The sequence below is a fragment of the Squalius cephalus genome, assembly GCF_949319135.1.
Source record: "Squalius cephalus genome assembly, chromosome: 23".
Taxonomy (NCBI): Eukaryota; Metazoa; Chordata; class Actinopteri; order Cypriniformes; family Leuciscidae; genus Squalius; species Squalius cephalus.
Genome location: NC_137144.1, coordinates 1,001,936 through 1,028,809, shown reverse-complemented (window position 1 = coordinate 1,028,809; position 26,874 = coordinate 1,001,936). Strand labels below are relative to the sequence as shown.

General features: G+C 38.4%; 2 protein-coding genes across 2 annotated transcripts in view; both read right to left on the bottom strand.

Moving 5' to 3' along the window:
* Positions 1-7,498: 7,498 nt before the first annotated feature.
* The window catches only part of LOC307151144 (endonuclease domain-containing 1 protein-like), a 244,755-nt gene continuing 225,379 nt past the window's right edge, over positions 7,499-26,874 (bottom strand). The window contains exon 3 of the mRNA XM_079859003.1: positions 7,499-7,728. The gene's annotated coding sequence lies outside the window, so the exon portion shown is untranslated. The remainder of the gene's footprint in view (positions 7,729-26,874) is intronic.
* Positions 7,506-9,168, bottom strand: LOC307151143 (endonuclease domain-containing 1 protein-like). The gene is made up of 2 exons (XM_079859002.1): positions 8,817-9,168; positions 7,506-8,388 (listed from the first exon to the last, which is right to left on the bottom strand). Exons 1-2 carry the CDS (start codon positions 9,105-9,107, stop codon positions 7,756-7,758), a joined length of 924 nt encoding a protein of 307 aa, XP_079715128.1. The 5' UTR covers positions 9,108-9,168; the 3' UTR covers positions 7,506-7,755.

Sequence of the window (26,874 nt, the reverse complement as noted above, 5' to 3'; positions counted from 1 at the left end):
TATAACAGATAATTACATACAGTATTTTCATTGACTACTGTGTCCACAAAATGAAGTTCCTAAACGCAAGTTAGGGAGGAGTGAGCCCATCTAATCTTTCAATCAACAGCCTGAGTATATAAGCAGCCGCTTACCTCTCTCTAGCATCAAGCTGTTCCAGTATCCCTCCACCTCCCCAAACTCCACCTTCATCTCAGGTACCTTGCCCTTCAATTATCATATCCTACATTTAGCCACGGGGGGGGTATATCAGAGCTCGAGTTGAAGCTGCTTCATCGAGCCCCTCTTCAGTGGACAGCAAGCCAAATAAGTTTAACCTAATATCTGAAAGATTTTATGGGCAAGCAAACTCGTTAATGAAACATATACATATACATACAGTACATACATACATATATATATATATATATATATATATATATATATATATATATATATATATATATATATACACTATAAAATAATATTCATTTATAACATACAACATATGACATTTTTAACATGTTTCCTGTGTTTTATACTTGAATGAACCCTGACAATGTGTTCATACTTTATGTCAGCAAAAATTATTCTTTCTAATACATTTTTAGTACAAACACACTCATACTCGTTCTTCACATTCATATGCAAACTTACAACTTGTGATAATTGCATTATTTAACCAAAACACATCATATTTGTTGATTCACTCTAATATCGCCCACGCCACACACAGACGTAATTCGAAGCGAACTTTTACATCTCAGTAATATAACAGTAACTTTTTAAACACTTTAAATGATGTAGTTTACATTTCTCAAAACTCTGTAATGTCAAGAACATTATCACATGAATGTGTTTCATACCTGATGAGGGGAGATATATGTATTAATAGCACAGGACACGGAGCTGCTGCTGCTTCAGAGTCTGTGTGCTGTATGAGCAGCGCGCGCCCCCTCCTGAAGCAGCCGAACACTCCCCAAGGGAAGAGCAATCAAATAATCGATCGATTGAGCAGGGAACATCAATCGTCAAAGAAATAAACACACGGTAAAACACATTTGAGAAATACATGATCTTATTTCGTCACATATAACATTTCACTTATTTATTTACTGTTATTTATATTATTGATATATTATTTATTATTACTATTTTTGTAACCACCACAGCTGCCTTCTCCTACTCCTGGAAGAAGAAACGGGACCTTGCAGCTGCAGAGTATCACTTGCCCAAGTTCATCAGTAGGGTTGGGTATCATTTGGGTTTTTTCGATACCGGTGCCAGAACCCATACTTTAAATAAAAGAGAGCCTCAAAACGATGGTGAATGACATTAAATAACAGCTTTTATATTGAAAAAAATTAAATTGAAATTTCTTGAAATTGAATATATTAAAATTGTAGAGTAAATATATAAATATAAGTAGTCTAAATACAAAACACAACAAATTTACATAACAAATTCACAATAAAACCTAAGCCACCTAACCCAAATACAATAATTTAACACTAAATAACACTAGAGTACTAATAACAGCCAAAGTAGTCTGTATTCAGTATGCTACAAACCAGCTTTAAATTTAAGCAGTTCTTTTCACATTTTTTGCCTTCTCTGGCCACATACGCACCTCTCCTGACTGCAGATGTGTCAAAAGTATTCACATTCATTACTCAGGTAGAAGTATAGATACCTAGATACCAGGGTTTAGAAAGACTTCTGTAGAAGTTGAAGCATCAACTCAAGTTTTTTACTCTAGTAAAAGTGTAAAAGTACTGGTTTCAAAACTACTTAAAGTATAAAAGTAAAAGTAATGTAAGGACGAAAGCTGAGGCCGCCCACAGGCCTATAGTGCACTAACCACAACTTTCGCGCTAAACACAGAGACCGTCAATGTTGCATGCAGGCAAAGCTTCAGATAGAAAAATGACAGAAATGTGTGTGCAAATGATTTGTTGAAAAGCAGAGAACAGTAGCCATTCCTTTCAACATAAAAATGAGAGAGAGAGAGAGAGAGAGAGAGAGAGAGAGAGAGAGGTGTGTGTGTGTGTGTGTGTGTGTGAGAGAGAGAGACAGCTATGCGCACGGCCACTGAGGTATAGCCCCATCAACGTGGTTGTGTATGATTTGGCAATAGGGGACAGGTGAAAATCGGGCCGACTCCCCGAATTTTTTAAACATGTTTAAAAATTATCGGGAGGTCGGGGAGATGCTCGTAACGTGCTCGGCTCGGCTCGTAATTCCTCTCACACGCTGCGAGCCGCGACCATGCGAGCGTCACCGATTCCACTCGATTTCTCCCGAGTGAAAAAAATCATCTGCGAGCTCGTAAAAACTGCACAAATCGCACCGTGTACGCCCGCCTTAAGTGAATGTGTTTCGTCACTTAAGAAACCTTTATAATGATCATGATTCATGTTAGTTGATCGAATGCACAATAGGCGCCATGTTAGTACACACTGCAGTTCAGAGAATTGTATCTGTCAGATCTAGGCCTACAACACGTCAATTCACCCACTTCTCCCGAAATACATTAAAGGTAAGTGGCTGGTGAAGTGTGAGAGGAACAGAGTAACCTACACAATGTGTGTCAAAACACCTCATCAATTTATAATTGAAAGGATTGTTATTGCCGCATCCATAGACACCAGTGTGTATTTTACAAACTATAAATGTTGTTTTGCTAGTACTTATTATGTGTATTTAAATATCTGAAACCTAAAATAAACCTTATGTGGTTGAAAACACTGAATAGTTGTGCTGACACAGCGCTGAGTGTCTGTCTCTGGCTCATCGCCAGCCAACGCGCGAACGCAGACTTGAATTTAGAAGTTGATGATCACACGATCTGAACATTAAGAACACTGGTGTGAATGATCATTCGCGTCACAGGGTTAACTAGCAATCACATGCGGTGATGTTTCTTACGTCCATTTCGGAGAACCAGAGGGCAGATATTTCAACCGACAGCTGAGGCATTATAAGTGGCACCGAAATCTGCGTTTTGATTCGGTCCGGTTACACACCGGTTACTTGGGTACCGGTTCCATATCGGTGCCAGGATGTTTTAGAGTCTATAGATGCATCTCTAAGCTCTCCCCTCGAATTCACTGATGCCTTGTCCGGTGAGTCCTATGTCAGAGTATCTTTCCTAAAACCAGTGATGCATCTCTTCAACACCTCCATCTTGAAGAAAGCAGAGGATGACACAGAGCTCACCAGGACCATAAAGACAACTGTGATGGGATACCTCTACCAAAAGTGTGATGACCCAGCCATTCAAGCTTCAGGACACTCAGGAGGAGAAGAGAGAATACATTAAAGCAGTGGTTCTCAATCCTGGTCCTGGGGACCCACAGCTCTGCACATTTTATATGTCTCCTTTATCTGACACTCCCAGTTCAGTTCATAGAGCTCTTTCCTAACGAGATGATGATCTGAATCAGGTGTGTTAAATGAGGGAGACATACAAACTGTGCAGAGCTGTGGGTCCCCAGGACCAGGATTGAGAACCACTGCATTAAAGAGAGAGCTATGTTGGAGATGCTGAAGGGTCAGGGAAGAGGAGTCCAGAGAAGAAGCCATGGGAGACGCTCCTGCAGCAGTGCCACCAGCCAAGAGGACAGAGCGGTCTCTGGATAGCTTTTGTTCACACAGGCCCACCACTACTACCAACACAGAAGACTTGAGTGCACAGCATGCAGTGGAGAGGGAGCTCGGCAACTACCTTCTGTCTCCAGATGCTGACAATGACTCAAATCCGCTGGATTGGTGGAAAGACATTCAACAGAACTTCCCTAGAGTAAACCAACTGGCACAACATTACTTGTGCTTTAAGGCCACAAGCTCCCCCTCTGAGAGGGTTTTTAGTACAGGTCGCAACTTTGTCACATGTAAAAGGACATCTCTAAAGCCAGATAATGTAGACCAGCTTGCATTTCTTGCCAGAAACCTCTAGATCCTGTCATAGGGTGTCATCAACACTCAACGATGTCCCTGCCCCAGCAACATGTGTTTCTGTTGTTGATCACGCTTTTCTTCTGTTTTCAAATCTGAGCACTTTTCATATTCTCTATCCTGGCTGAAGCACTTTTGTTTCAATCTATAAGAATGATATAATCAGCCTATGTTATAGTTTAAAGTTAAAGATATGAATATTAATAAGTTGAGAGTCTTATGTTTATATGAAGTCTAAATACAAATAAAAGGTGAACGTTGATTTATTTGTACCATTTTTATTCCTAAAATATTATATAGTTTTATAGGAGGAGGTTTCATAGACTTGGCAAATTTATTTTTCAGAAGTTTGAAATCGGTTATGGCCGTTCTTGACAGTCCTTTTATATTGTTCATATCGATATCGGAATTAAATCGTGTCATCCGATATTAAGAAATATATTGTGATGTAAATTTTGGCTACATCGTCCAGCTGTAGTTTACAGTAAAATGCATCAGCTGTATCTTATGAACCATGTACAGTATTTTCACACCTGTGTAGATGACATTGAGAACACATTTCACATGTCATGATCATCTCATCTCAACTCTCTCTCCGTATAATTCTGTTTACAGCTAAAGTTTACAGTGCAAATCTACCACAGTTTCTTGCATAGGCGAAGGCTGTCAACAGAAGCACAGAAAGCTCTCCGATTTCATCAATAAGATCTTCATTTGTGTCTTCCGAAGATGAACGTCCTACATGTTTGGAACGACATGAGGGCGAGTAACTAATGAAAGAATTTTCATTTACTATGTAAGAGGATAATAGCTTGTAAGAGCAACTGGTAGCGGGAGGAGCGATGGATGTATTCTGGCTGGTTTGCGAATTGAGGAAGAATGTAGAGCTGGATTTTATCTTCATGGAAATTGGATGTTTGTTGTGGTGGGAGTGTACAGCAATCAGAGAACACAGAGTAGGAAAAGATGGCGTCGTGGCTCACACCATTTGTGGAGGACACCTCACAGTAGTGTCTGCCCCTAATGCCGAGAGCAGAGAGCCGAGAGCCGAGGATAGGGGAGAGAGTAAGAAATGGCGTAGTTCTCGACCGGCAGAGGCCCGCCCGAGGAAGATCGCTATGGTGGTGTGACCCCTAAAACTATGGTGGTGTGACCCCGTTCCTTCTAGGGGGGTTCGGGGGCATGCCCCCCCGTGAGATTTTTTTTTTGCATTTTAATGTTAAATTCATCAATCTGGTGCACTTTGAGAGTTCAAAATTAAAAGCTCCAACCCATATTCAGTGTGCAAATTAAACAAAGAAAAATTCAAACCTCTTTTAGTTGGTCTATTAGTGTCTATTTACATTACACCTACTACATAATAATAGTTATAATATTAGTCCAATGACAGTAATAGCCATATTTTGTAAAACAAATGCACTAAAAAATAAAGGAAACTTTCATAATTAGTGTTGTACCAATTTCTATATTTGAAAGAGATAAGCACATGATCTTTTATTTTGATGCAAACTGCATCAAGCTTTTATTTTGGCGGAAAACATGGTTTACAAACGCCTCTTATTAAATTTCTAGTGAATTGCGGTAATCGTCACCAATGCAGATGTGGAAATAATCTACACTCATGGCATGGCCTAAGTGTTTTGAAAGTAGTTCTGCTTACCGCAGGCTCTACACTCTCTCATCTCTCTCCTGATCCTGCGTCCTCACTATCATCATCTGCCACAGGAGCTGATGAAGGTCAGAAAACATATATTTTGACACAGTTTACAGTGTCTGCTTTAAGGGCCTAGTTCTATTTTTTCACGCTATTTCTCTGCACATTCCTTGCGTTTCTTCTCCATCTCGCTGACTATTTTGACAGATACACACTGACACTGCTGCACGCTCGCTCACTCGTTTAAAGTTGTGATTGGGCCAGCCCAGTGTCAATCAAGAAAAGAGCCAATGGGCCGCTGATCTACGTGTTTCATGGGCTTGTCTGTCAGAAAAAAAACTAACACTGACTTTGACCAATGCATTACACCGGCACAAACCCAGCGCCGCCAATTAAGCTAAACAAAACAAAACGAATGGGCTGCAGATGTACACATTTTATGGGCCGTAAAAAAAAAAAAAAAAAAAGTATGAGTATGAGATATATCGGCCCAAAAAGCACGTCGGCCCACCGGGCATTTGCCCGGTATGCCCAATGGCCAGTCCAGCCATGGGTATCAGTACTTTTACTCCAGTATGGTGTTCAGGCACTCTTTACACCTTGGTCCTGTAGATATGTTGTGTCTTGAACGTCTCTATTATATATAAGTTACATAATGAAGACAGACTTCACTGCCAGTTCACTTCACTGTTCACACACACACACACAGTTCCATTGCAGACTATGGAAGTCCCCTCTTCTTCTTTTTTTTTCACCTTTATTTAACCAGGTTAATCGATTGAGAACAAGTTCTCATTTGCAACCGCGACCTGGCCAAGATAAGGCGAAAGGTGCAAGGCAACATAAAATTATACATAGCGTACAAACATTCAAGTATACAGTCACACATATAAAGATATTCAGATTCAATTAGAAGGTACCGGACATTAAGTGAAAAAAAAATTAGAAGGATAAATTTCTAAAAATATAAAATGGCAGTACAAGCGGAATAGCATATGGGTAGATAGATAACATGAAGCAACATAACTAACATGGTAATGAGCAAATTGTTTCAAAGACAGCTATTTAGTTGGATATGTGCAAGATGCGTTAAAGGTTTGTTGATTGTGCTAGGGCAATTAAAGGGCATAGAATGTCAACGTGCAGCGGTCCGTCAGTAATTTTGAAAGAAGTGCTTTAAAAGTAGTGATAGGAACGGTGGATTTGAGTTAAGGAGATGTTTGTACATTATTCCAATCATTTGCAGCAGAAAATTGGAAAGAGAGGCGGCCGAATGAGGTAACAACAAAACAACAAAATTGAAATTATATTTAATTTCTACAGTGAACAAATAGTGTTATTTTACATTTAGGCTTAATTATTAAGTTCTGTAACCGAATAGCCTAGACTTTGTAACTTTGTTATTTAGTATCATCTCTGCTTGTAATTTGTGTATTTGTTCTTATTTTATTACTGACTGTTCACTTGTTTTTAGTATTGTTTGAACTTTATCAATGAAGATCATGAGCATGCTCTCTCTGCCGGAACCGTCTCGCAGAACATCTTCGTCTTCGCAAAATCCTAATTACAACATTGTATAGATGACATTGTATTATATGATGCTCATAAGTTTCTTCATATTGCGTTAGTAGCTGATGACACCAAATCAGTAAAATAATAAAAATTGCTTTGCGAAAGATCTCCATAAATTGCCTGTTTTTGCACTTCCTGCTTTTCCTGCTTGAGAATTTCTGTCCAGTGAATGGGTGACCTTAGCACACGTGTGGTTTTGATGACACATTTTGGTTCACTTGCAAAAAGAGCAGTGTGAAAGCAGACCACACCAAACAAACAAAAATCAACATTGTATTTGGTCCGGACCAAAGCAGGTGATCTAGCGGACTTTCCTGGTGTGAATACATCCTAAGACACATTTGCACACAGTCTTTATTAAATGTAACTGATTACACATCCAGCATTTATTACACACACATGTTAATCCAGTAACAGTGAAACAGTGAAGTGGACAAAGATGGCTGGAGATCTTCATTAAAATAACAGAAAGGCAGGACAGGATTATGAAGTCATGATCTAGAGTATGAAGATCTGATTCCAGATATTACCAACTCCAGTCAGAGATGCAGATGCCAGATCATCCACTTTTAGCTCATAGACTAAAGGCTAAACTAGTTACAATCATCATCTGTGCTGGGGTCTTCAACTTCCTGGGGTATTTTGTGGTTAGGGGGTGGTGTGGGTGGTTGTGGTGGTGGGGCTGATAGACCTGGGAAAATTACAATTTTATTCACACCGTAATCTTCGGCCAGCCGTGTCTGTAGGGCTGTAATTGATAATGTCTCCACTTCATAAGTTTGATTAGGTCCAAAGTAACCCTGCCCTATGTACCGTTTCTTACTGTTCTTCAGTAGACAACAGAAGGCTCTCCAGTAATACTTTGAGACAGTCACTCTATCTTTCAGTTTTGGTAAGTTCTTATCAACTGGAACTACACCAGTCACCACATAAGCCTCAACATTTCTATCACAGGCTTTCAGATCTTCAATAACTTTTCCCTCATGAACCCTCCATTTACCCTGATTGAATCTTTTGTCCTGTGGAGCGGCGTTGGTCAGGGTGGAGGTGGCCTCCATGGAGAGACGATTGTCTGTGTGCTTAACTGGATAGAGGTGACCTTTGTGATAGCCAATGCCAAACTGATCAGAGCCTATATAGTCACTATTCATAGCCTGATAATCAAGGTCTTTGCCTCCTTGTTTACATGCCATACATGCCTCAGCTTTAGCATCATCCAGCTCCAGCTAAAGGACATGAGAGAGAAAAAAACAACTCAGACTTTCAGTCAAAATTCACATTAATTATTATCATTTCAAATAAATATACTGGTCCCACTTTAATTTAGGTGTCTTTAACTATGTTCTATCATTTTAATAAATAATTTGATACAGTGCACTTTTTGTGTACATGTTTTTATATTTTATACTTGTATTTAAACATGACCTGCATGTAATTACATCTATAATTATTTTCTGTAATTACATCTACACAATTACACTGTTAACCCCTTAAACCCACACATACCTGTGCTAATATTACCAGTATCCTCCTCAACATCAACACTATAAGCCTATATTGGACTTTATTTTTTTGATGTACTGTAACTACATAGTAGTTTAGGAAACCTAAAGTGTGACCAATATACTATAATAATATACAGTTGAATAATTACCTGAGGTTCGATGTACCAAGGATCACACCTCCCAACATCTATGCTCTTCTTAAACTTATACGCAGAGTAGATGGGGATCCTCCAGTCTGTGTTGTACAAAGTTGCATAAAGATTGTGTGGCTGCTTGTTGTTGTCCCGAATACACTGGCAGATCTCCTGGACTGTGGTGACCCATTGTGGTGTGAATTCAGGAGGTTTATTCTTCAAAAAGAACTTTCTGCATTCACCAAAACCCTTCACAACCTCACTCAGAGAGAGGCAAGGCAACAGAAGAAGAACAAGCAGTTTCATGATGAACTCAAACTGTGAGAGCAGAAACTGAATCTGTGGATTTCTCTGTGTCAGAAGAGGCGAGAGTGGAGAATGTAGATGTTCTCTCTCTTTATAGAGTTTAACACACAAGGGGAGGAGATAGAAACACACGTCTGTAGACATGGACAAAATACACAACTCCATCATGTGTGTCTTTTTACACCTTTAACCATATGATTATCAGAGCTAGGGTAAGGATAGTCAACCCCCGCCCGCAGGCAAGAGTTCTTCAGGAGTGATGGAGAAGACTCCCTTGTGCTTTTTTGAGGCTCGTTTTTATTTATTTATTGCAGAAATACATACAGACACTACAAAATACACACATTGACCTTAAAACAAACAAAAATAAAACATAGATAAACAACAGTATAAGAACAGACGAGGAGAGAAAAAAGATAAAGAAAGAAAAGAAAGAAAGGGTAACACTTTACTGTGCATAAGACTGACATGACACATGTCATGAATATGAAGGAGGTCTTATGCATGTTTTTGACAACTGTCATTAAGTGTCATTCACTCAATTATGACATTGTTTGAGATGTCTTAGTTATGACACCTTGACAAAAACCAATACATCATAACCTGTCAGTGTCTTGGTAATGACAACTTGACACCAAGACAACATAAATTGTCATAAATATGTCATAAACACAACATAGCAGATTAATTATCAAACTTAAGAAGCCACTTAGCTTTATGGGTTAGCATTACATTAAACTGTCAGGTGGTTGGTTTTGACATTGGCTGTCATGAGGCCATTATAACATTTGAATGACAAATTCAGTTTGTACCACTGTACTTGAGGTCAAGAAAAACATTCATGACACAGTTATAATGGCCTCATGACAGCCAATGTCAAAACCAACCACCTGACAGTTTAATGTAATGCTAACCCACAAAGCTAAGTGGCTTCTTGATAATTAATCTGCTATGTTGTGTTTATGACATATTTATGACAATTTATGTTATCTTGGTGTCAAGTTTTTATGGAGTTAATATTGTGCCAAAATTAAACAAACAAATCCAGCATTTTGCAAACTTGATCTGCTTTGCAAAGGAAAACTCGACTCGCAAACAAACAAACTAATGTGCAAGTACAAAGGTCAATTTGAGCGAAAATGCAGTGGAGTAACAAATATGTATTGTGTTTTACTAATATAAATAAATGAGCCCAGATAATGTTTCACAAATAAATACAAACCATCCTACAAATTGCATGTAACCTTACAAATACCAAATCTAGTGCATACAAATGCATATCTGTCAGTTATGATTGTGAGACACTTATGAGATCTCACAAATGCAGTTGAGCATCTTCCTCTTCTAGAACAGTAGAGGATAGGGGATTAGTTTAGCGCTAGTCTCCCGGGAGAAGCCCTGATCTGAAACTTGCCTTTACCTACAGCTGACCCGGTGAACAGGTGTGTTTCTGTCTTACTTTATCTATAATTAACCTTCTTTAGGTTTTCTTTTGCATAATGTTTATTGCATATCTAGACAGATTAGCACTTAGTATTCACACACTAAAAAGTTGAACTATTATTTACTAAATTTTTTTGGTAAAACATTTTTACACTCAAATTTTTTTTGTAAATATTAAAGCTGTGAAATCAATTAAATATACTGTATGTATTGAGTAAATGCAAGTAAAATAATTAAGTAAATCTTAGTAACTGCATCTGGTACATTAACAAATAAAATTGAGTAGAAATAATTTAACATTTAAAAAAAATGTTTTAATGTTATTAAATATTAAATGTTTTTTTATTTATGAGTTATATTAACTTTTTTATTTCCTCTAAACCTTTGTAAAATAGTATTCCATACAACCACCAGTATACATGACACTGGAGTTTATTGTCGATGAGTACAGCTATACAGCGTATTTTACACTGAACATGAAGCCTATACAATATTGCCTATTTAAACTCATTTAACAAACATTTTAGAAGTAAAAATGAAACATTTAAACATTCAGGAAGCCTAATTCAAGTGTAATCAACCAGTCTGTTATCAGTAAAGTTGTGTGTTTTATGCAAGGCGTTTCAATCACGCGAAAAGACAGACGCGACTCTCGTTTAGGTGTCACATTACACCTCTGTATGTTGTTTTGCATTAAATAAAATGATTTAAAGCACAGTCATGATTTTATAGATAAAATAAAACATTCACAAACCTGAATTTCACAGAGGAAATGCACCAATTCTGCACCGCTGAGAAGAGAAGAACTGTTCTGGAGACAAACAGCGAATTAAGTAATATTTTTGTTTCTTGAAACAGATCAGTTTAATTCTCCATTCTCAAATATGTCGATAGAAATTTCACAAATATATTATATTATAAAGAAATAATTGGTTAGTCAAATACTAAATTCTTTTAGTGAAAAAAACTTAAATATAACTGTAAATTTTAGATAAAATTAACTGTTGGATTTTTAGTCAATTACTTTGGTATGTTTAACTCAAACAATCAAGCGATATTCAGAGATTTTATTAAGTTAATACAGTTAAATATTACTGTAATATTTACTAAGCCACAGAATTATTTTTGGATGGGGAATCTATAAGCTGAAAGCTCTGCCATTATATGTTGCTTTTTTATTTTTTTGTAAAAACGTTACATTTACTGAACGAGTCTATTTCTTTCGTTCTCCATAAATTAATGAGAATGCCAGTTATGATTGTGAGACACTTGGCTTTTTATGAGATATCTCGGCTCGATTTTCTCACAAATGCAGTTGAGCATCTTCCTCTTCTAGAACAGTAGAAGCTAGCGGATTAATATAGCGCTAGTCTCCTGGGAGAAGCCCTGATCTGAAACTTGCCTTTGCCTACAGCTGACCCGGTGAACAGGTGTGTTTCTGTCTTACTTTATCTATAATTAACCTTCTTAAGGTTTTCTTTTGTAAAATGTTTATTGCATATCTAGACAGATTAGCACTTAGCAATTCACTATAGGGGAATCTATAAGCTGAAAGCTCTGCCATCATATGTTGCTTTTTTAAATTTATGTAAAAACGTTAGCCTACATTTACTGAACGAGTCTATTTCTTTCGTTCTCAATTAAAAGAAATGTTCTCATTAATTTATGGAGAACGAAAGAAATAGATTCGTTCGGTGTAGACATAATCACTAATTTAGTCATTTCGCACGCGTCCGATGTAGAATAAATTGACAAAAATCAACATATGATGGCAGAGCTTTCTAGCCTGGTAATACCAAACTCTGCTACTTCGCTTTGCTTCGTAGACAGAGTCTGGAAGGGCATAATAGAGAAGTGTTTTCTTTCTCGCGGGGGGGCGCTTGTCTGAAGTTTAAAATCATTGGTTACCCGTAAGCCAATCAGGTTTGGTTATGGCGTGTGTTATGCGCATGCTCAGCCGCATCTAACTTCCACTGTAAACACATGTATGATGCGAAAACAAAACCATCGAGCGAAATACCGGAGTAAACATGGCTGTGAACGACTCTTGCAGATTATGTGAAGTAAATCTACGCATCCACGGTACAATCAGTGTCTACGTCACGGCTCTCAGCCCGCCCTCTGTTCGCTGATTGGCCGGCTGTTTTCAGGCCGGAGGAAAACTGGGAGATAGGTCGCTATCTCAGACTGAGTGCAGAAGCGAACTGAAACTGAGCGGAAGTACGAAGTCTGATGTAGTCAGGCTAAGAGCTTTCAGCTTATAGATTCCCCTATCCTAGAGAGAGTGAAGTGCTACTTAGTGCTAATGTGGATTTCTGTCTAGATATGCAATAAACATTATGCAAAAGAAAACCTTAAGAAGGTTAATTATAGATAAAGCAAGACAGAAACACACCTGTTCACCGGTCATTTCCCTCAGCCGTAGGCAAAGGCAAGTTTCAGATCAGGGCTTCTCCTGGGAAGTGTCTCACAATCATAGCAGACAGATATGCATTTGTATGCACTAGATTTGGTATTTGTTCAAAGGTTACATGGTACATAAAACATAAGACATAGGCTATTTGTTACTCCACTGCATTTTCACTCAAATTGACCTTTGTATTTGCACTAGCGAATGGGGTTTATTGTTGTGATTGGTCGTAGTGTTATCCAATTGCGTGCAGTGAGATTTTCAAATGCTTGCTTGGTGCCGCCCCTCGAGCTGGCCGATCTTCATTAGTCGACGCCAGACCATTCATCTTTTAGATTTAGGTCTGGATTTCCCATAGGCTACAGTAGGAGCGCGCTAAGAAGAGACTGCAGGCATTACACACAGCGAGAGCGCCCTCTAGAGGACACATAACACACTACTGAACACATGCAGACCTGACCCAAATGTTTTATGTCACAATTGTTACCGTCTATTTCCATTAGTTTATATATCCAGCTGGTCACTTGTATGCATTCATTAGCCAGCGAAGTTTCATATTTAAAGCTAGTGACGTGATTGCTCTCTCAACATTGATATGTTCATGCAGGCGACAGAAACATAAACTAATCATAAACGCATTCGATTCACTTCTTTTTTTTATCACTACAATACATTACGATGATTAGATAATCATCAAGTGTTCTAAAGTAGAAGCAAATAAAGTGAGAGAATGTACATGTAATATAGGCCATGTAATTTTAATGCTCTGGCCCTTTGCAGATATGTAAAGATGGCCATCGATTATGAAATGGTAACACTTTACAATAAGATTCCACTTTTAGCATTAACTAAGGCTAATAAATGATGTAAAACAATTAGCCTATTCATTTGTTAATTTCAACATTTAGTAAAACATTTTAAAATTGAGTTTTAATTTGTATTTTATCTGTTATCACCTAATGTATTTTTATTTATTTATTTTATTTATTTGACAGGGACAATGCAAACAAACATAGTGTCAAAGCAAAGCTTGTCACTGAAGTGCTGCATAGAAAGTTTATAGCAGAAGCTAATTTTCAACTCCTGTCCCTGGTTGGGTCTTTATACACAATAGAAATTTCCCCCTAAAATTGACATACTACACTACCTCAAAAAAAAAAAAAAAAAAAAATTTATATATATATATATATATATATATATATATATATATATATATATATATATATATATATATATAAACATGATGTATAGACATGCATATCATATACAACTCTTACCTACTTACAATAATTAAAAATGAGTACACTTTTGGTTTGTTTCTAACCAGTTTTTTAGCCTGGAAGTAAACACTTTAAAGTTAAGTACAGTCTTGATGTCAAATGGTAATGAGTTCCAGAGTTTGGAGCTCTTCACAGAGAAGGTCGTCTGACCAAAGCTGGTCCTGCAATATGGAATTTTACAGTCATGATTTGTGGAGCTCCTAGTGACCCGAATGCTGCTTTGTCTCTCAATAAATGAACTTAATGGCTCAGGTGCTAAATGATTAATGCACTTGTGAATTAATTTAAGAAAGCTAAAATTACTAAAGCTCTCAAAATTCATTAAATTATATTTCTTAAGGATAGTACAATGATGGTGGCGTATTGGTTTTTTATCCATAAAATACTATAGGTATCCATCTGTACTATGAACTAACATGATTGACCAAGGTACAATTGTATTGCTCAAATATTAATACATGCAGTAAAAACGTATATTGTATTGCGTAATGCATACAGTTCATGAAAGCTATAATACATCCTTGTTAACTTGCAAGGTGTTGCCTATGAAATTTACATTATGTTTCTAGGTTATTGCTAAAGAAACGTAATATTTTAATGTTTAATTTATTTTATGTAGAGTTTGTTCTGTAGAACTTCTCATTGTAATATATTCATATTTATACATTTATTTAATTTAGCACATTTCAGTTCAGCACTGTTTTAGTGTTATGTTTGGTTTTAATCCAGTATCCATTTTTTAAAATATCGGTCGAATAATCGTTTTTCGGCATGTACGGTATCGGTATTGGTAAAATCCACTATCGGTCGACCTCTGACCTCTCATTAGAGCTGATCAGCCGATACGCACTACGCATATGTGTAGGGCCCGCAAATTACTCACGGCCCCGCCTCCCCCTCGTGGCAAAGCGTCAATCACAGCTTACAACACCGATGAGATAATTAGTCCTAACTAACCTTCTGGTCACGAAAAGAGAGAGAGAAAAACACACCATGAGAGTGAATTTCGGGAACAGGGATCAGGCAGACTTGTGTTCTCTCCTCTCCAAGTCAGCAGAGAACAGTAAAGTTAAGTTGAGCATCTCTCTCTAGTCTAGTCTAGTCTAGTCTGTCTGTCTAACCCGGGCATCTTTTGCTCATTCTGTGTCTTCTGCATCTTGTTAGCTAATGTCGGCCACTGGGCTGTTCTGTAACTTTGTGCCTGACAAAAAAGTGAGAGTGGAATACATCTATTTATTACGTTTGATAAACAACAAAGGGCAACAGTGTTTGTTTATAAACGCGTTAACATATGCGCATGCACGAAATGAAGCGCGCACTTTCCAGCAGAAACACCTGTGGGGACCAGTACAATATACCAGTACACCAGTGCAGTGTGGGCGTGATGGCACTCCTCATTATAGCACATACTTTTAAATCAAGACAGTGATTATCTAGTCTCCAAGTCAGTTCAGTTACAAATCTGCAATAAAGCAATATGGAATGCAATGTATTGACATTAACTATTGATTTATAGGCTATATTGCATTTAAAATGTTGATTGGCTGGACATATAAATCAATATGGATGCACATCCCTCAGTAAATAATAACCATCAAGTATCAAGTATTGCTTTTATCATTTAAAACACAGTGACATGCTATGGCCAGCCATTTTAGCTTTTATTCATTCACAGGATGCATTTTTGATTTCAATAATTCATTTTGTACTATTTAAAATGTGAATGGGCTACTTGCACTGAGCCTCGTGACGCACTTCCGCTTTATAGTAATACATATCACTTATTTCCAGTATCACTGGCGCCACTGTTTCTTGATCCAGACGAGCCGTGTAAAATGTGCGCAAAACAAACTGTTTTTAGATTTCAGAAACAGCAGAAGAAAACCACTGCATTCTGTTGTGTTCCAGTATGTACTGCTTGTTCAAAGTTCAACACAACTTTAAGTTTTCACAGCTCACCTGTCGATGTCGACCTTAGAAAACGGTGGCTCGTGAACATACGCCGAGACTGTTTTTCTGGTTCCGGTCGCACGAAGGTCTGTAGCAGACATTTTACCAGCGATCAGCTTATTGACCCTCAGACAACAAATGGTAAGAGAAGGTTAGTGCCTGGTACGGTGCCAGTACTGTTTGCCTGGAATGAATACACGATTCAACGAGCGCGGCGCAGTGTGTGGGAGAGGAGAGAGAGACCTGTTGATGCTGTTGACGCTGAGCCCGTGCCTATCGATATATCGATGGATCATGATTACTGTGACGTTCCTGAGCCATCATCATTAGACTTGGCTTGTGCTAAAATAGAAGATCTCTCCCATGAAGTCGAGGAGCTGAAGAAGCAGCTGCAGGAGGTACAGATTCAGCGCGATTTCAGATTGCAGAGGTTTGCTGGCTCCGACAAGGACATTAGATTTACACCAGGTAACGTTAAGCCTTATGTTTGCTATAGATAAAACCTATAATGCTTAGAAAACAGTCTAAATAAACATTGACTACATACTCGTATAGTGTATATGTGTGTGTGTATATATATATATATATATATATATATATTTATATATATATATAAAATGCACATTAACATGTTAAGTGAGTATATATTTATGTTATGTACATTAACATTTTAGGTGAAAAAAAATAAAATAAAAGCAAGTGTATACATTAATACTTAAAGCTGTGCTTATGCTATATCTTCAGACAGGTTCCCCAGCTGCCGTCACCTCATGTCCTTTTGGTGGCTAATCCAGCCTTCCGTCCACAAAATAATTTGTGTGTCAGGTTCAAAGCTGCTGCTAGGAAAAATGAAGAAATTACACATGCACGCCTATCAGTGTTAGGTTATTATCTTATACAATCAGAATTACGGTTATTACATACAGTTAATTGTTCATTAGTTACTTCAAAACTCCTACAGTATGATTTTTTTCTGCATTTCCTAGGTGATAACATAATACAAACTTCCCTTTCATCCATGTTTTTATCTTTCCAGAGACAGCAGCTGCAGCCGATTGATGAGTTTTTCCTTTTCATCATCTATCTGTATCTGTCAGTGGGTTTGAAGGAGAGAGACTTGGGACACCGTTTCCATGTGCACCCATCCACGGTGAGCAGAATCATTTCAACCAGGACAAACTACCTCTACTCACTGTCAGGATCAGTGTGTGTGGCTTTCACCAGCTCAAGTCAAAGCTAACCTCCCTGAAGACTTTCCCAGACACACAGGTGATCCTCGACTGCACTGAACTCAGATGTCAGACTCAGATCTCTCAGATCCTCCCCACTACTACAGAGTGAAATGTACTCGCACTACAAATCTCCCTGCACAATGAAAGGCCTCATTGGGATAGCGCCACATGGTGCAGTCACATTTGTCTCTCAGCTTTATCCTGGGTCAGTGAGTGACAAGGACATCTTTAAACAGTCTGGAATAGCCAAACTACTGACAGAAGACAAAGGCTTCCTAATCAGTGACTGTGTCAAGTGTAAAGTGTACTGTCCACCATTCCTGTCCAAGACAAAGCAGATGCCAGCACATCAGGTGACAGAAACACAGGCCACAGCCCGACTGCGAGTGTCATCAGGAGGACCAAAGAGAATAAATCCTGCTTTCCCATACTGTAAACATCAATCAGCTCTTTACAGTTGCATGCTTGTTGTCAAATTATCAAATCAATGCATTAGTTAAGATATGGGTTAAGTAAGGTCCTGTCATTTCTACTCTTCAGTAAATAAACCAAAAATAGTTGTTAATAACTGACTTTTTGTTCTTGTTGACAATCCATTCATCTTTTATTTATAACATTTATTATATAACTCTGTATAATCTAAATTGTGTTTTTTTTAAAATAGTATTAAGACAATAGTAACAATCTCCCAGAAAGATCACTTTTTGTACTGTACATTTACAATTTACAATTTACATTTACAATAAACACATTTGTATCAGTACTGCTGTTTAACTGGCTTTTTTTTTTCAACAAAATTAATGTTTCATTGATAAGTATTTATGCATGTATGTGTAGAAGTAAAAATAATCAACCTTCTCTCTAATAACTTTATGCATGGCTGTGTCACTGTAGATGCACAAAATAGTCTTCCTGAGCCCACACCACAGTCACACCACTGCACTCCGGAGACCAGTCGTTGTCCCTGCACTTGCCAATAGTATGCATGTTTTTTTTTTTGTTTTTTTTTTTTGAGAAATTGCCCCATACTCCATTTGCAAATATTTGCAGTCAACAAAGTTTTTGACATTAGGGCATTTAATTTCAACAAGCCCAAATTGAGGGTGTTCGGTGGGATCGAACACTACACCATCAGGGGACGCACCAATCCAGGGGGCATCAGGATGAACAATTAAACCACAAGGTGAGTAGTTAACATGTGTCAACTTGCTGTACTCAACTGTTACCTCTGACCTCCTCTCATTTCTGCGCCTCGTCTCATGTCTGCGGTCTGCCTGCTTCCCCTGATGAAGCGTTCAGCGAGGGACTCTGACATGGCACATCTCCCGAAATCTGGAGGCTGTTACCCTTGGTTTGCGAAGGTCATGCCACTCAGGACAAGAGCTTTGGTCACAGGTTGCCTCCTCAATTTTCTGAGCCATATCTAATGTCATGTTCAGACTTTGTAAGTGTAAGGACTCTTCCTCACTACAAACAAATGTGCATTCAGTTGGAGCTAGATAATATCCTTCTAGAAGCTAAGGAGGACTCGGTGGTGCATCATGTAGGCTGATGTATCGTGATGTTAACAGAGGCTGTTTGAAAGACAATGCACTTCCTTCCTGGACCAACCCAAAAGCACCCTCTACAAGTGGCGTTTCAGCTGTCCTGTTCATGGTGGTCGCAAGTGGCTTGTCCTCAAGGCTGAATTCTGCATATGCCTCCACAACTCTGAACATACAAGGATCTGGTAAAGGGCCCACCATCCCTCTGTCGAGTCCACTTCTGTAAAGATATGTTTAACATGAGAATTAATCTTGATAATGTTAATTTTTGATTCATAATCTTTGCATTTCTATCTTCTGTAATAGGGTGGATTATTTTGAATGTCTGTTACGGACATGTTTAAAGCAAATGTCTTTTAAAAATATGGTCTTGGGTGTAAAAACAAATATTGCATCACAATAAGTGTAATTGTGATTGTCAAAACATTTGGTAACTAAATAGAATTTTATGAAGTTTAGTGACAACATGTTACAATGTTTACATTGTACAATGACTGGTAGTATACAGTTTTTATTATTGCTTGACAAAAATTTTAATTCCATTCTTGTGATTTGATTCCGATTTTGATTCAGTATTGACTATTTTGGATACATGTTTATTTTAAATTTTATTTAAAAAAAATAATCTCACCTAATGCTGTAAACATAGAGGGCCCAATCTGCTGGTATTATTAAAGGTTAAAAATAACAAATTAAATTAAATATAATGCAGTTTTTGTTATAATAACAATTATTTAATGGCATAAGTAAAAATATAATAAATATGTAATATAGTGCTCAGCAAAATCTCCTCTCAAGCTATTTTTTCTATTCAATTAACATGCTATGGTCATTAAATGGCTTTCCTGAGGTAAATGTAACGTTATGTGACATAATTGTTCTCCTGCTGTTATACTGACCTCTTTCCGTGGCTGAAAAACACCAATTGGTCGATATTATGTATACTTTCGGTAAGTTGTACTGCATCTTTAAATAAAAAAGTAGCAGATGATCGGTTCACGTGCACTTGAACTGAGGCGCTCAGCGATCTGTCACGTCACATTTACAAGCGCCAAACGTATTTTTGTCTGAATTTCGTAATAAACTTGACGGAATCTAAGAGCTGGGAATTAGTTTAATATTAAAAGTACCTCTTTGCTCCGCAATTTTTCTGTGTGTGAGAAAATGGATGTGTGGCGTGAGAGCGTGTGAAAAGTGTCAATTGCGTGAGTCTCAGAAAACTGTAAACAAAACCCCTCCACAAAAAAATTTGAAAAAATCCAAGTCCAGGCACTCAGTAGGTTACAAAAAAGTTAAAAAAAGCCTTTATTAATTAGTAGAGGGCTAAAACATTGAAGATAAAAACACCAATGCTTTTTTAACTTTTTTGTAACGTACTGAGTGCCTGGACTTGGATTTTTTCCAATTTTTTTGTACATTTAACCCTTCCAAGAGCACCAGAGGATACAAGGGATACCAGCAGCGCTCCAGTTCAGGGCCGCGGGAAGTAATTTTGAACAGGGGGTGCTGTGAATTTTTTTTTTTTTTTTTTTGACAAAAAACCTATGAGCCTATAGGCCTATTTAAAATACATTTTAAAAATAAATACATTGAGATTTACTACTTTATTGTCATATACACTTAAGTGCACACAGCCAGGGTCTGAAACACACAGACATCAGTTCTCAGATGAATTTATGCGCTATTAATCTGAAGCAGAAGCAGAAGCAGAATCAGAAATAATACTTTAATAATCGAAAGAAATAATCAAAATAATTTAAAGAAAACGAAATAATTACTTTCGTTACAACTCCAGATAGCCTATACATACATGCAACATATTTAGATACAACAAATAATATTACAACAACATATAATATTAATCAAACATCACAATAACGCTATAACAATGCAATCGATTTGGTCAGCTGGCGTTGCACGTTTGTCACACGCAACTCTATTAACTCCAAAATCCTTTTACGCACACCACAAGGAAATAATCTCTGACTATTTAAGCAATTTATTTATTGAACAGTTCTCCACATCCATTACGCAATATAAAGCTTTCTGTCTCCATCTCCGACCTTTTTACACAAACCACAAGGAAATAATCTCAGACTCTGACTATTTAAACGTTATTTAACAGTTCTCCACAAAATCGAAATAATACTCTCCATCTCCATCCCCACCACCTTACAAAAATACGATAGTGTACTACTTACAATTGCTTGGCTAGTCAAAGCTGATCCCACTTGTTGCCAAAAAAATAAATGTTATAAGCGCGGCGGCACCATGTCTTACCTGAGCTACAGGCAGGGTGCCCTGGTTACAGGTGTCCAAATGTCGAGGTGCGCTCTGGGGTCGTGGAGATAAAGTCTCTCATGAGGGGACGAATGTCCAGGGAGTTCAGAATGTCTGTGTTGGTATGCATCAGCGAAAGGTGTGTGAGTCTTTTCTGGGTCATGGTGCTGCGTACCTATGTCTTCAAAAGACGCAAGGTGGAGAAAGTGCGTTCGGATGAGGCCACGGAGATGGGTAGGCACAGACATAACTCGATCAGATTTTCTATCTCTGAAAACATGGCTCTTGTTTGTGGCTGGAGCTTTATCAAACATGATGCTACATCTTGGACTGTGACACACTTAAACCCTCTGTCTTTTGTGACATCGGCAAGCTGCTTGGCGATGCTTGGCCTAAGCATTTTGAGCTGGAGTTCAAGGCGGTCTGTATCAAGCTCCTCCGGGAGCTGAAGGGCCTCCAGATTGACGCTCCTTCCCTCTGCTGCTTTGATAACAGCCCTCTCTCGCTTTGCGGCAAGCTTCATACTGGACTGATCAAATCTTCTGTCCAGCTCCGCCGATATCACATCAATAGCCTTGAAAAAGCTACGTCGCCAATCCACTGTTTGTGCGCCATGTGCGACTGCCTCCGGTCTCTAGTTTGGTGAAGGCGAGCTGGGGTTTTGCTCACTCTAGGGGTGGTGGTGTCTGGCATTTTCAGGGAGGTTTGTGATGCACAGGTTTCAACCTTGCGGATCAGCTCGTCCACAACTGCATCATCCCAGAGAGTGGTTATTTGTTCTCTCAGCACACCTGTGCATTCCAGTGCACCTTGCGCACTTGCTGTGGCACTCTGTAGGCTTGTGGCAACTGCTTCACAGGGTTCGAACAGGGCATGGCAGCATAAAAGACCAAAATATGTTCTCCCTTTTAAAGCCTGTTTGTAGAGTCCCCCGATCTTTGCTCTGCTGTCCCCCCTGACACTCTTGTCATCCTTCAGCTCGTGCAGTGTAGTCAGGAGAGCGGGGTAAGCTGCAGTGACGCGGTTAATGGACATGTCACGGATACACCACCTTGTCGGGTAAAGGCCTAAGATGTTGACAGAAACCTCATCACAGCCAAAAAACGACTGGTAGAGCTGTTTTCGCTTTGATGACTCTCTAATCACAGATGAGACACCCTGAACAAAGTTTAAAGTATCGGCCACAAGACTCACTTCACGCGCTGCTTCTTGAAGAATCAAATCCAGTGAGTGGTTGCTGCAATGCACATAAAGTGAGTGCGGGTTTAACTCTTTAAGCCGAGCCTGCACGCCTGAAAAACACCCTGACATATTAGCTGCTCCATCAAAACAAAATCCTGCGATGCGTTCAATGGGGATGTTTAGTCTTAAAAAAATATCCTTGATGCAACTGAAAAGAGTTTCTCCAGTGCTGTCCCGGGCGTTATAAAATCCCCAAAACACAGTGTGAGGCTCCAAGCTGCTGTCAGCATATTTCAGACAGCAGGAGAACTGCTCAGTGGTGCTAATGTCAGTTGTACCGTCAGCTGTGAGGCCATAAGATCGGCAGTGCGATGAGCGGGCAACAATTTCCCTCTGGTTTGCATGAGCAAACTTTTCAATTATTTCATTTTGTATAGTGTCCGACATCCAGTTGTCTCTTCCTTCTATCCACTTTCTTTCTTCAGGGAGATCATAGATGCGCTCCAGCATCAATTCATACAGTATTCCTTCGCGTGCGGTGTCGCCCCTGAAGGCGATTCCCTTACTGCCAAGGACTCGGATGGTCCTGAAGAGAAGCTCCAAACAGTGTCGGGCAGTAGCCTGCTTTCTGGCATGAGCGCTGGATAAGCGAGCATCGATGGGGACATCATCCAAAGCGGCCAACTTTTTGTATTGACTCGATGTGCAACTCTGATCTCTCATGCTCGTTACATTTTTCAGTAGTTTTACGCCAATTTGAAAAGCCGGCATTCACGAAGGGGTTGTCTTTCTTAAATTTGTCTCTAGGTATGACTTTTTTTTCGACTGCTTTCAGGCAAACAAAACACAAAATATGATCAGTCTCTTCCACATAATGCAGCCACTGCCATCTAGCAAACCAAGCCGGTGCCACAGAACGTGAGAATGTTTCATTACCACAACGCCGTGCGGGAAATTTGAAACTGGATGTTGGCTGGAAGGGCTTGTCTAATCCAATCACGCTGGGTTGGGTTGCGGGTGCTGGGCCTGCCGGTTCAACTGCAGGCAGAGGCGGGCGGACAGACTCCGTTGTCATGGTTGCGGTATTAGATTTCTTCACTGGTGGTTTTCCAAAAAAATCAAAAATCCGTTTCTGTGCCATATTTCCTCCTCGTTTCTGTCATTAAACTATGTAAATTTACTAGTCAGCTGCTGCCAAAGATGGATGTATTCTGCATGGAACGAGCGCGAAACCTCTTTACTCGGCGACCAATAACCTGCCTGCCTGACGTTGACAACGTAACTTCCAAACCTGTGTTGATTAGGCCTCAAAATAATGAAATTAAAATCCAAAATATACGTAATAGCCTACGTGTCAAAATCATTTCCTAAAATATTCATAAGGAATTTATAAATTGTGCAAAATATTTTTAATACACTGTAAAAAGAATCCCGTAAAATTTACGGTAAAAAACTGGCAGCTGTGGTTGCCAGAAATCTACCGTAAAAATTACAGTGGAAATGTTTATCCGTTTACGGTACAAAGAAAATTTTGACTGTATTTTTTACGGTAGATTTCTGGCAACCACAGCCGCCAGTTCTTTACCGTACATTTTACAGTTCACTTTTCAGTGTACTGTAAACAGAAAAAATGTAAACCTGTATTTTTTACAGTAGATTCCTGACAACCACAGCTGCTGGTTTTTACTGTAAATTTTACAGTTCACTTGTAAGTATTTACATTATACTTAAGTGAACTGTAAAATTTACAATAAAAACTGGCAGCTGTGGTTGTCAGAAAAGTGAAAGTTGGTATATTATTCAATAACACCCAGAACTGGTAAGGAAAGCAAATATACCTTTTATTTTAATACCACAAACATATACCATGACAACTATATTCTTTTCCTTAAAACAGCAGGAAAATGTATTCCAGGTTGACTTTGCAGAATAAACATTTTGAATTATTATAGTATTTACCAGAAGGCAACATTCATTAATCTGAACAGTATTCTATGCTCTTAATGGCATGTGGTTAATCAAGGAAATACAAGGAGAAAAAAAGATTTTGTAGCGATCATAGCGACATTCAATTATTAATGCAAAAGTGAGTACTCACTGCTCAAATAATGCTCAAATAATTACTGGTATAGTAACAAATATACCATAAGTACAAAGCAGTATATTGGGAAAAGACACATTTCTAAGATGACGGCTCACACATTTTCAACATTCTCAAGTCATTTTCAACATTTTCAAAGCATCTTCCAGTATAAATTTGAAAAGCATCATCACTGCCAACGTTATCCTCAGACATCTGTCAAATAAGATTTGTCCAACCTTAGTCTGTTCTCCATTCGTGATCAGCAAGGTCTGCTATCAGTGTAAGGACTCTGGGATTCACTGGAAGCTGTTTTTTGTTTTTTCTTGACTCAACTTTGGTGCCCTTCTCTGGATTTATGCTGAAGAAGCACCTACAAAAGAGAATGTAATCACTCATTTTGTTGATCACAAATACAGATGGAATAAAGTTCACCAAATTACATTTTTTTTTTTTACATGAACTAATATTATAGTACAAGTACATATTAAGTTAACAGTACAAATCTTGGTTCACAGTGCATTAACTAATGATAAAAATATCTAACATGAACAAACAATGAACAACTTTATTTTTCTAACCAAAACAATGTACAAAGAACTGTTACAAATGTAATTCCCATTGTCAGTTAATTTTAGTAAATACATTACCATACGTTAACAAATGAGACCTTACTGTAAAGTGCAATTACGTGTTAAAAATGGTTTAATGCCTACCTTTGTATGAATTCCAGAGTAGAACCAAGTTCCAAAGGGTAATGGATGTTAAAACAGTAGTAACTGCTAAACATCATGCAAATTGCTGCGACAAACGTAGAAATGTGCGGAGTTGAAATCTTCTGGTCGATGCTCAGCATGAAAAGCTTTGATGTGTAGCATGAGGTGCCTACAGACAAAAACAAACAATTAAATGCCTTTGGTCTTAATATATTCAGTTTGGAATGATATTATAGTGAGTAATTAATGTCATCTTTTACTCACCAGCAAGTAAAACAAAACCTGTATACATTTTTTTTTATTTTTCTAAACACTAAGAAAGAAAATTTGCAGAATGTTTGTAACCACACAGTTGTGGGGCACCACTGATTTCCACAGTACTTTTGCTTAATAAAGTCAATATCCACCCATAACTGTTCGGTTAACAGCCTTCTTCAAAATAATATATAGCAGAACAAATAAATCTATACAGGTTTTGAACAAATAAAATTTGAGTAAATTACAGAATTATAATATTGAACTATCCTTTAAATTGTAAAATATAACAATTTTATTGATTCAAACTCACCACAGACAATGATGCAGGGTGTTGCTGGTAACTTGTCTACATCCACATCTTCAACAAGGCAAGACTCTTCCACATAATGAAACATCACTTCTTCCTTTTCGTCAAAGTAGGCAAGCAGAAGAAGCACCACATCTTTCAAATCCTCACTGCATCCTTCAGGTTGACACCTCAAAACATCTAGTTTTGCAGCAGTTTGCATAACTTTGGGCTTCTTTTCTGCACCAACTGTTTTAAGAAAGTTCAGGAGCCGCTGTCCTTTTTTATCCAAGCTTTTAAGAAACATCTCCTTCAGATCAATTCCAGTTAGCTGCTTGAAGTGTGTACACATACCAACCTCTTGAAATAGAAATGGCCAGTTCTCACAAAGCTGTTGTATGCTTGCTCCATTGTTTATGTCTTTGCGCTGTGTGTAGTATGTTGCTTTCAGGAGGGTGCTAACTTCTTCTGAGTCTAAATTTGTTGCTTTAGACTATATCTTCATCATTTCTTGCTTTTCCAGCTGGCTCTCTTTGGTCTCATTCAGCGGCATAAATTCTACATTCCAATTTACACAGCCGTAAGTGTCTTGAACCGCTGGCCTTCTTTCAGCAGGAATCTCAGAGTTTTCTGTTCTGCTGCGTTTTCGGATTTTCGGAACATTGGTCCTTTTCACATTTTCTACACGATTCTGGATCTGCTTAAAGGGGGGGTGAATTGCTGTTTCATGCATACTGAGTTTTTTACACTGTTAAAGAGTTGGATTCCCATGCTAAACATGGACAAAGTTTCAAAAGTTAAGTTGTACGTTTGAAGGAGTATTTTTGTTCCAAAAATACTCCTTCCGGTTTGTCACAAGTTTCGGAAAGTTTTTTTCGAGTATGGCTCTGTCTTACGTAAGATAGAGCGGAATTTCCTTATATGGGTCCTAAGGGCACTTCTCCGCGGCCGCGCGCGCACTCGTACACCAGAGAGAGAAGAGAGCGAAAGCAGTACGTTACCTCAAAGCGCTATGCTCGGCTTTAGGGAAGTCAATGTCACCAAAGAAGTGGGTTTTTGGTTGGCAGGGCAAGACAACCCTGCACAGATTCCCAAAGAACCCAGCG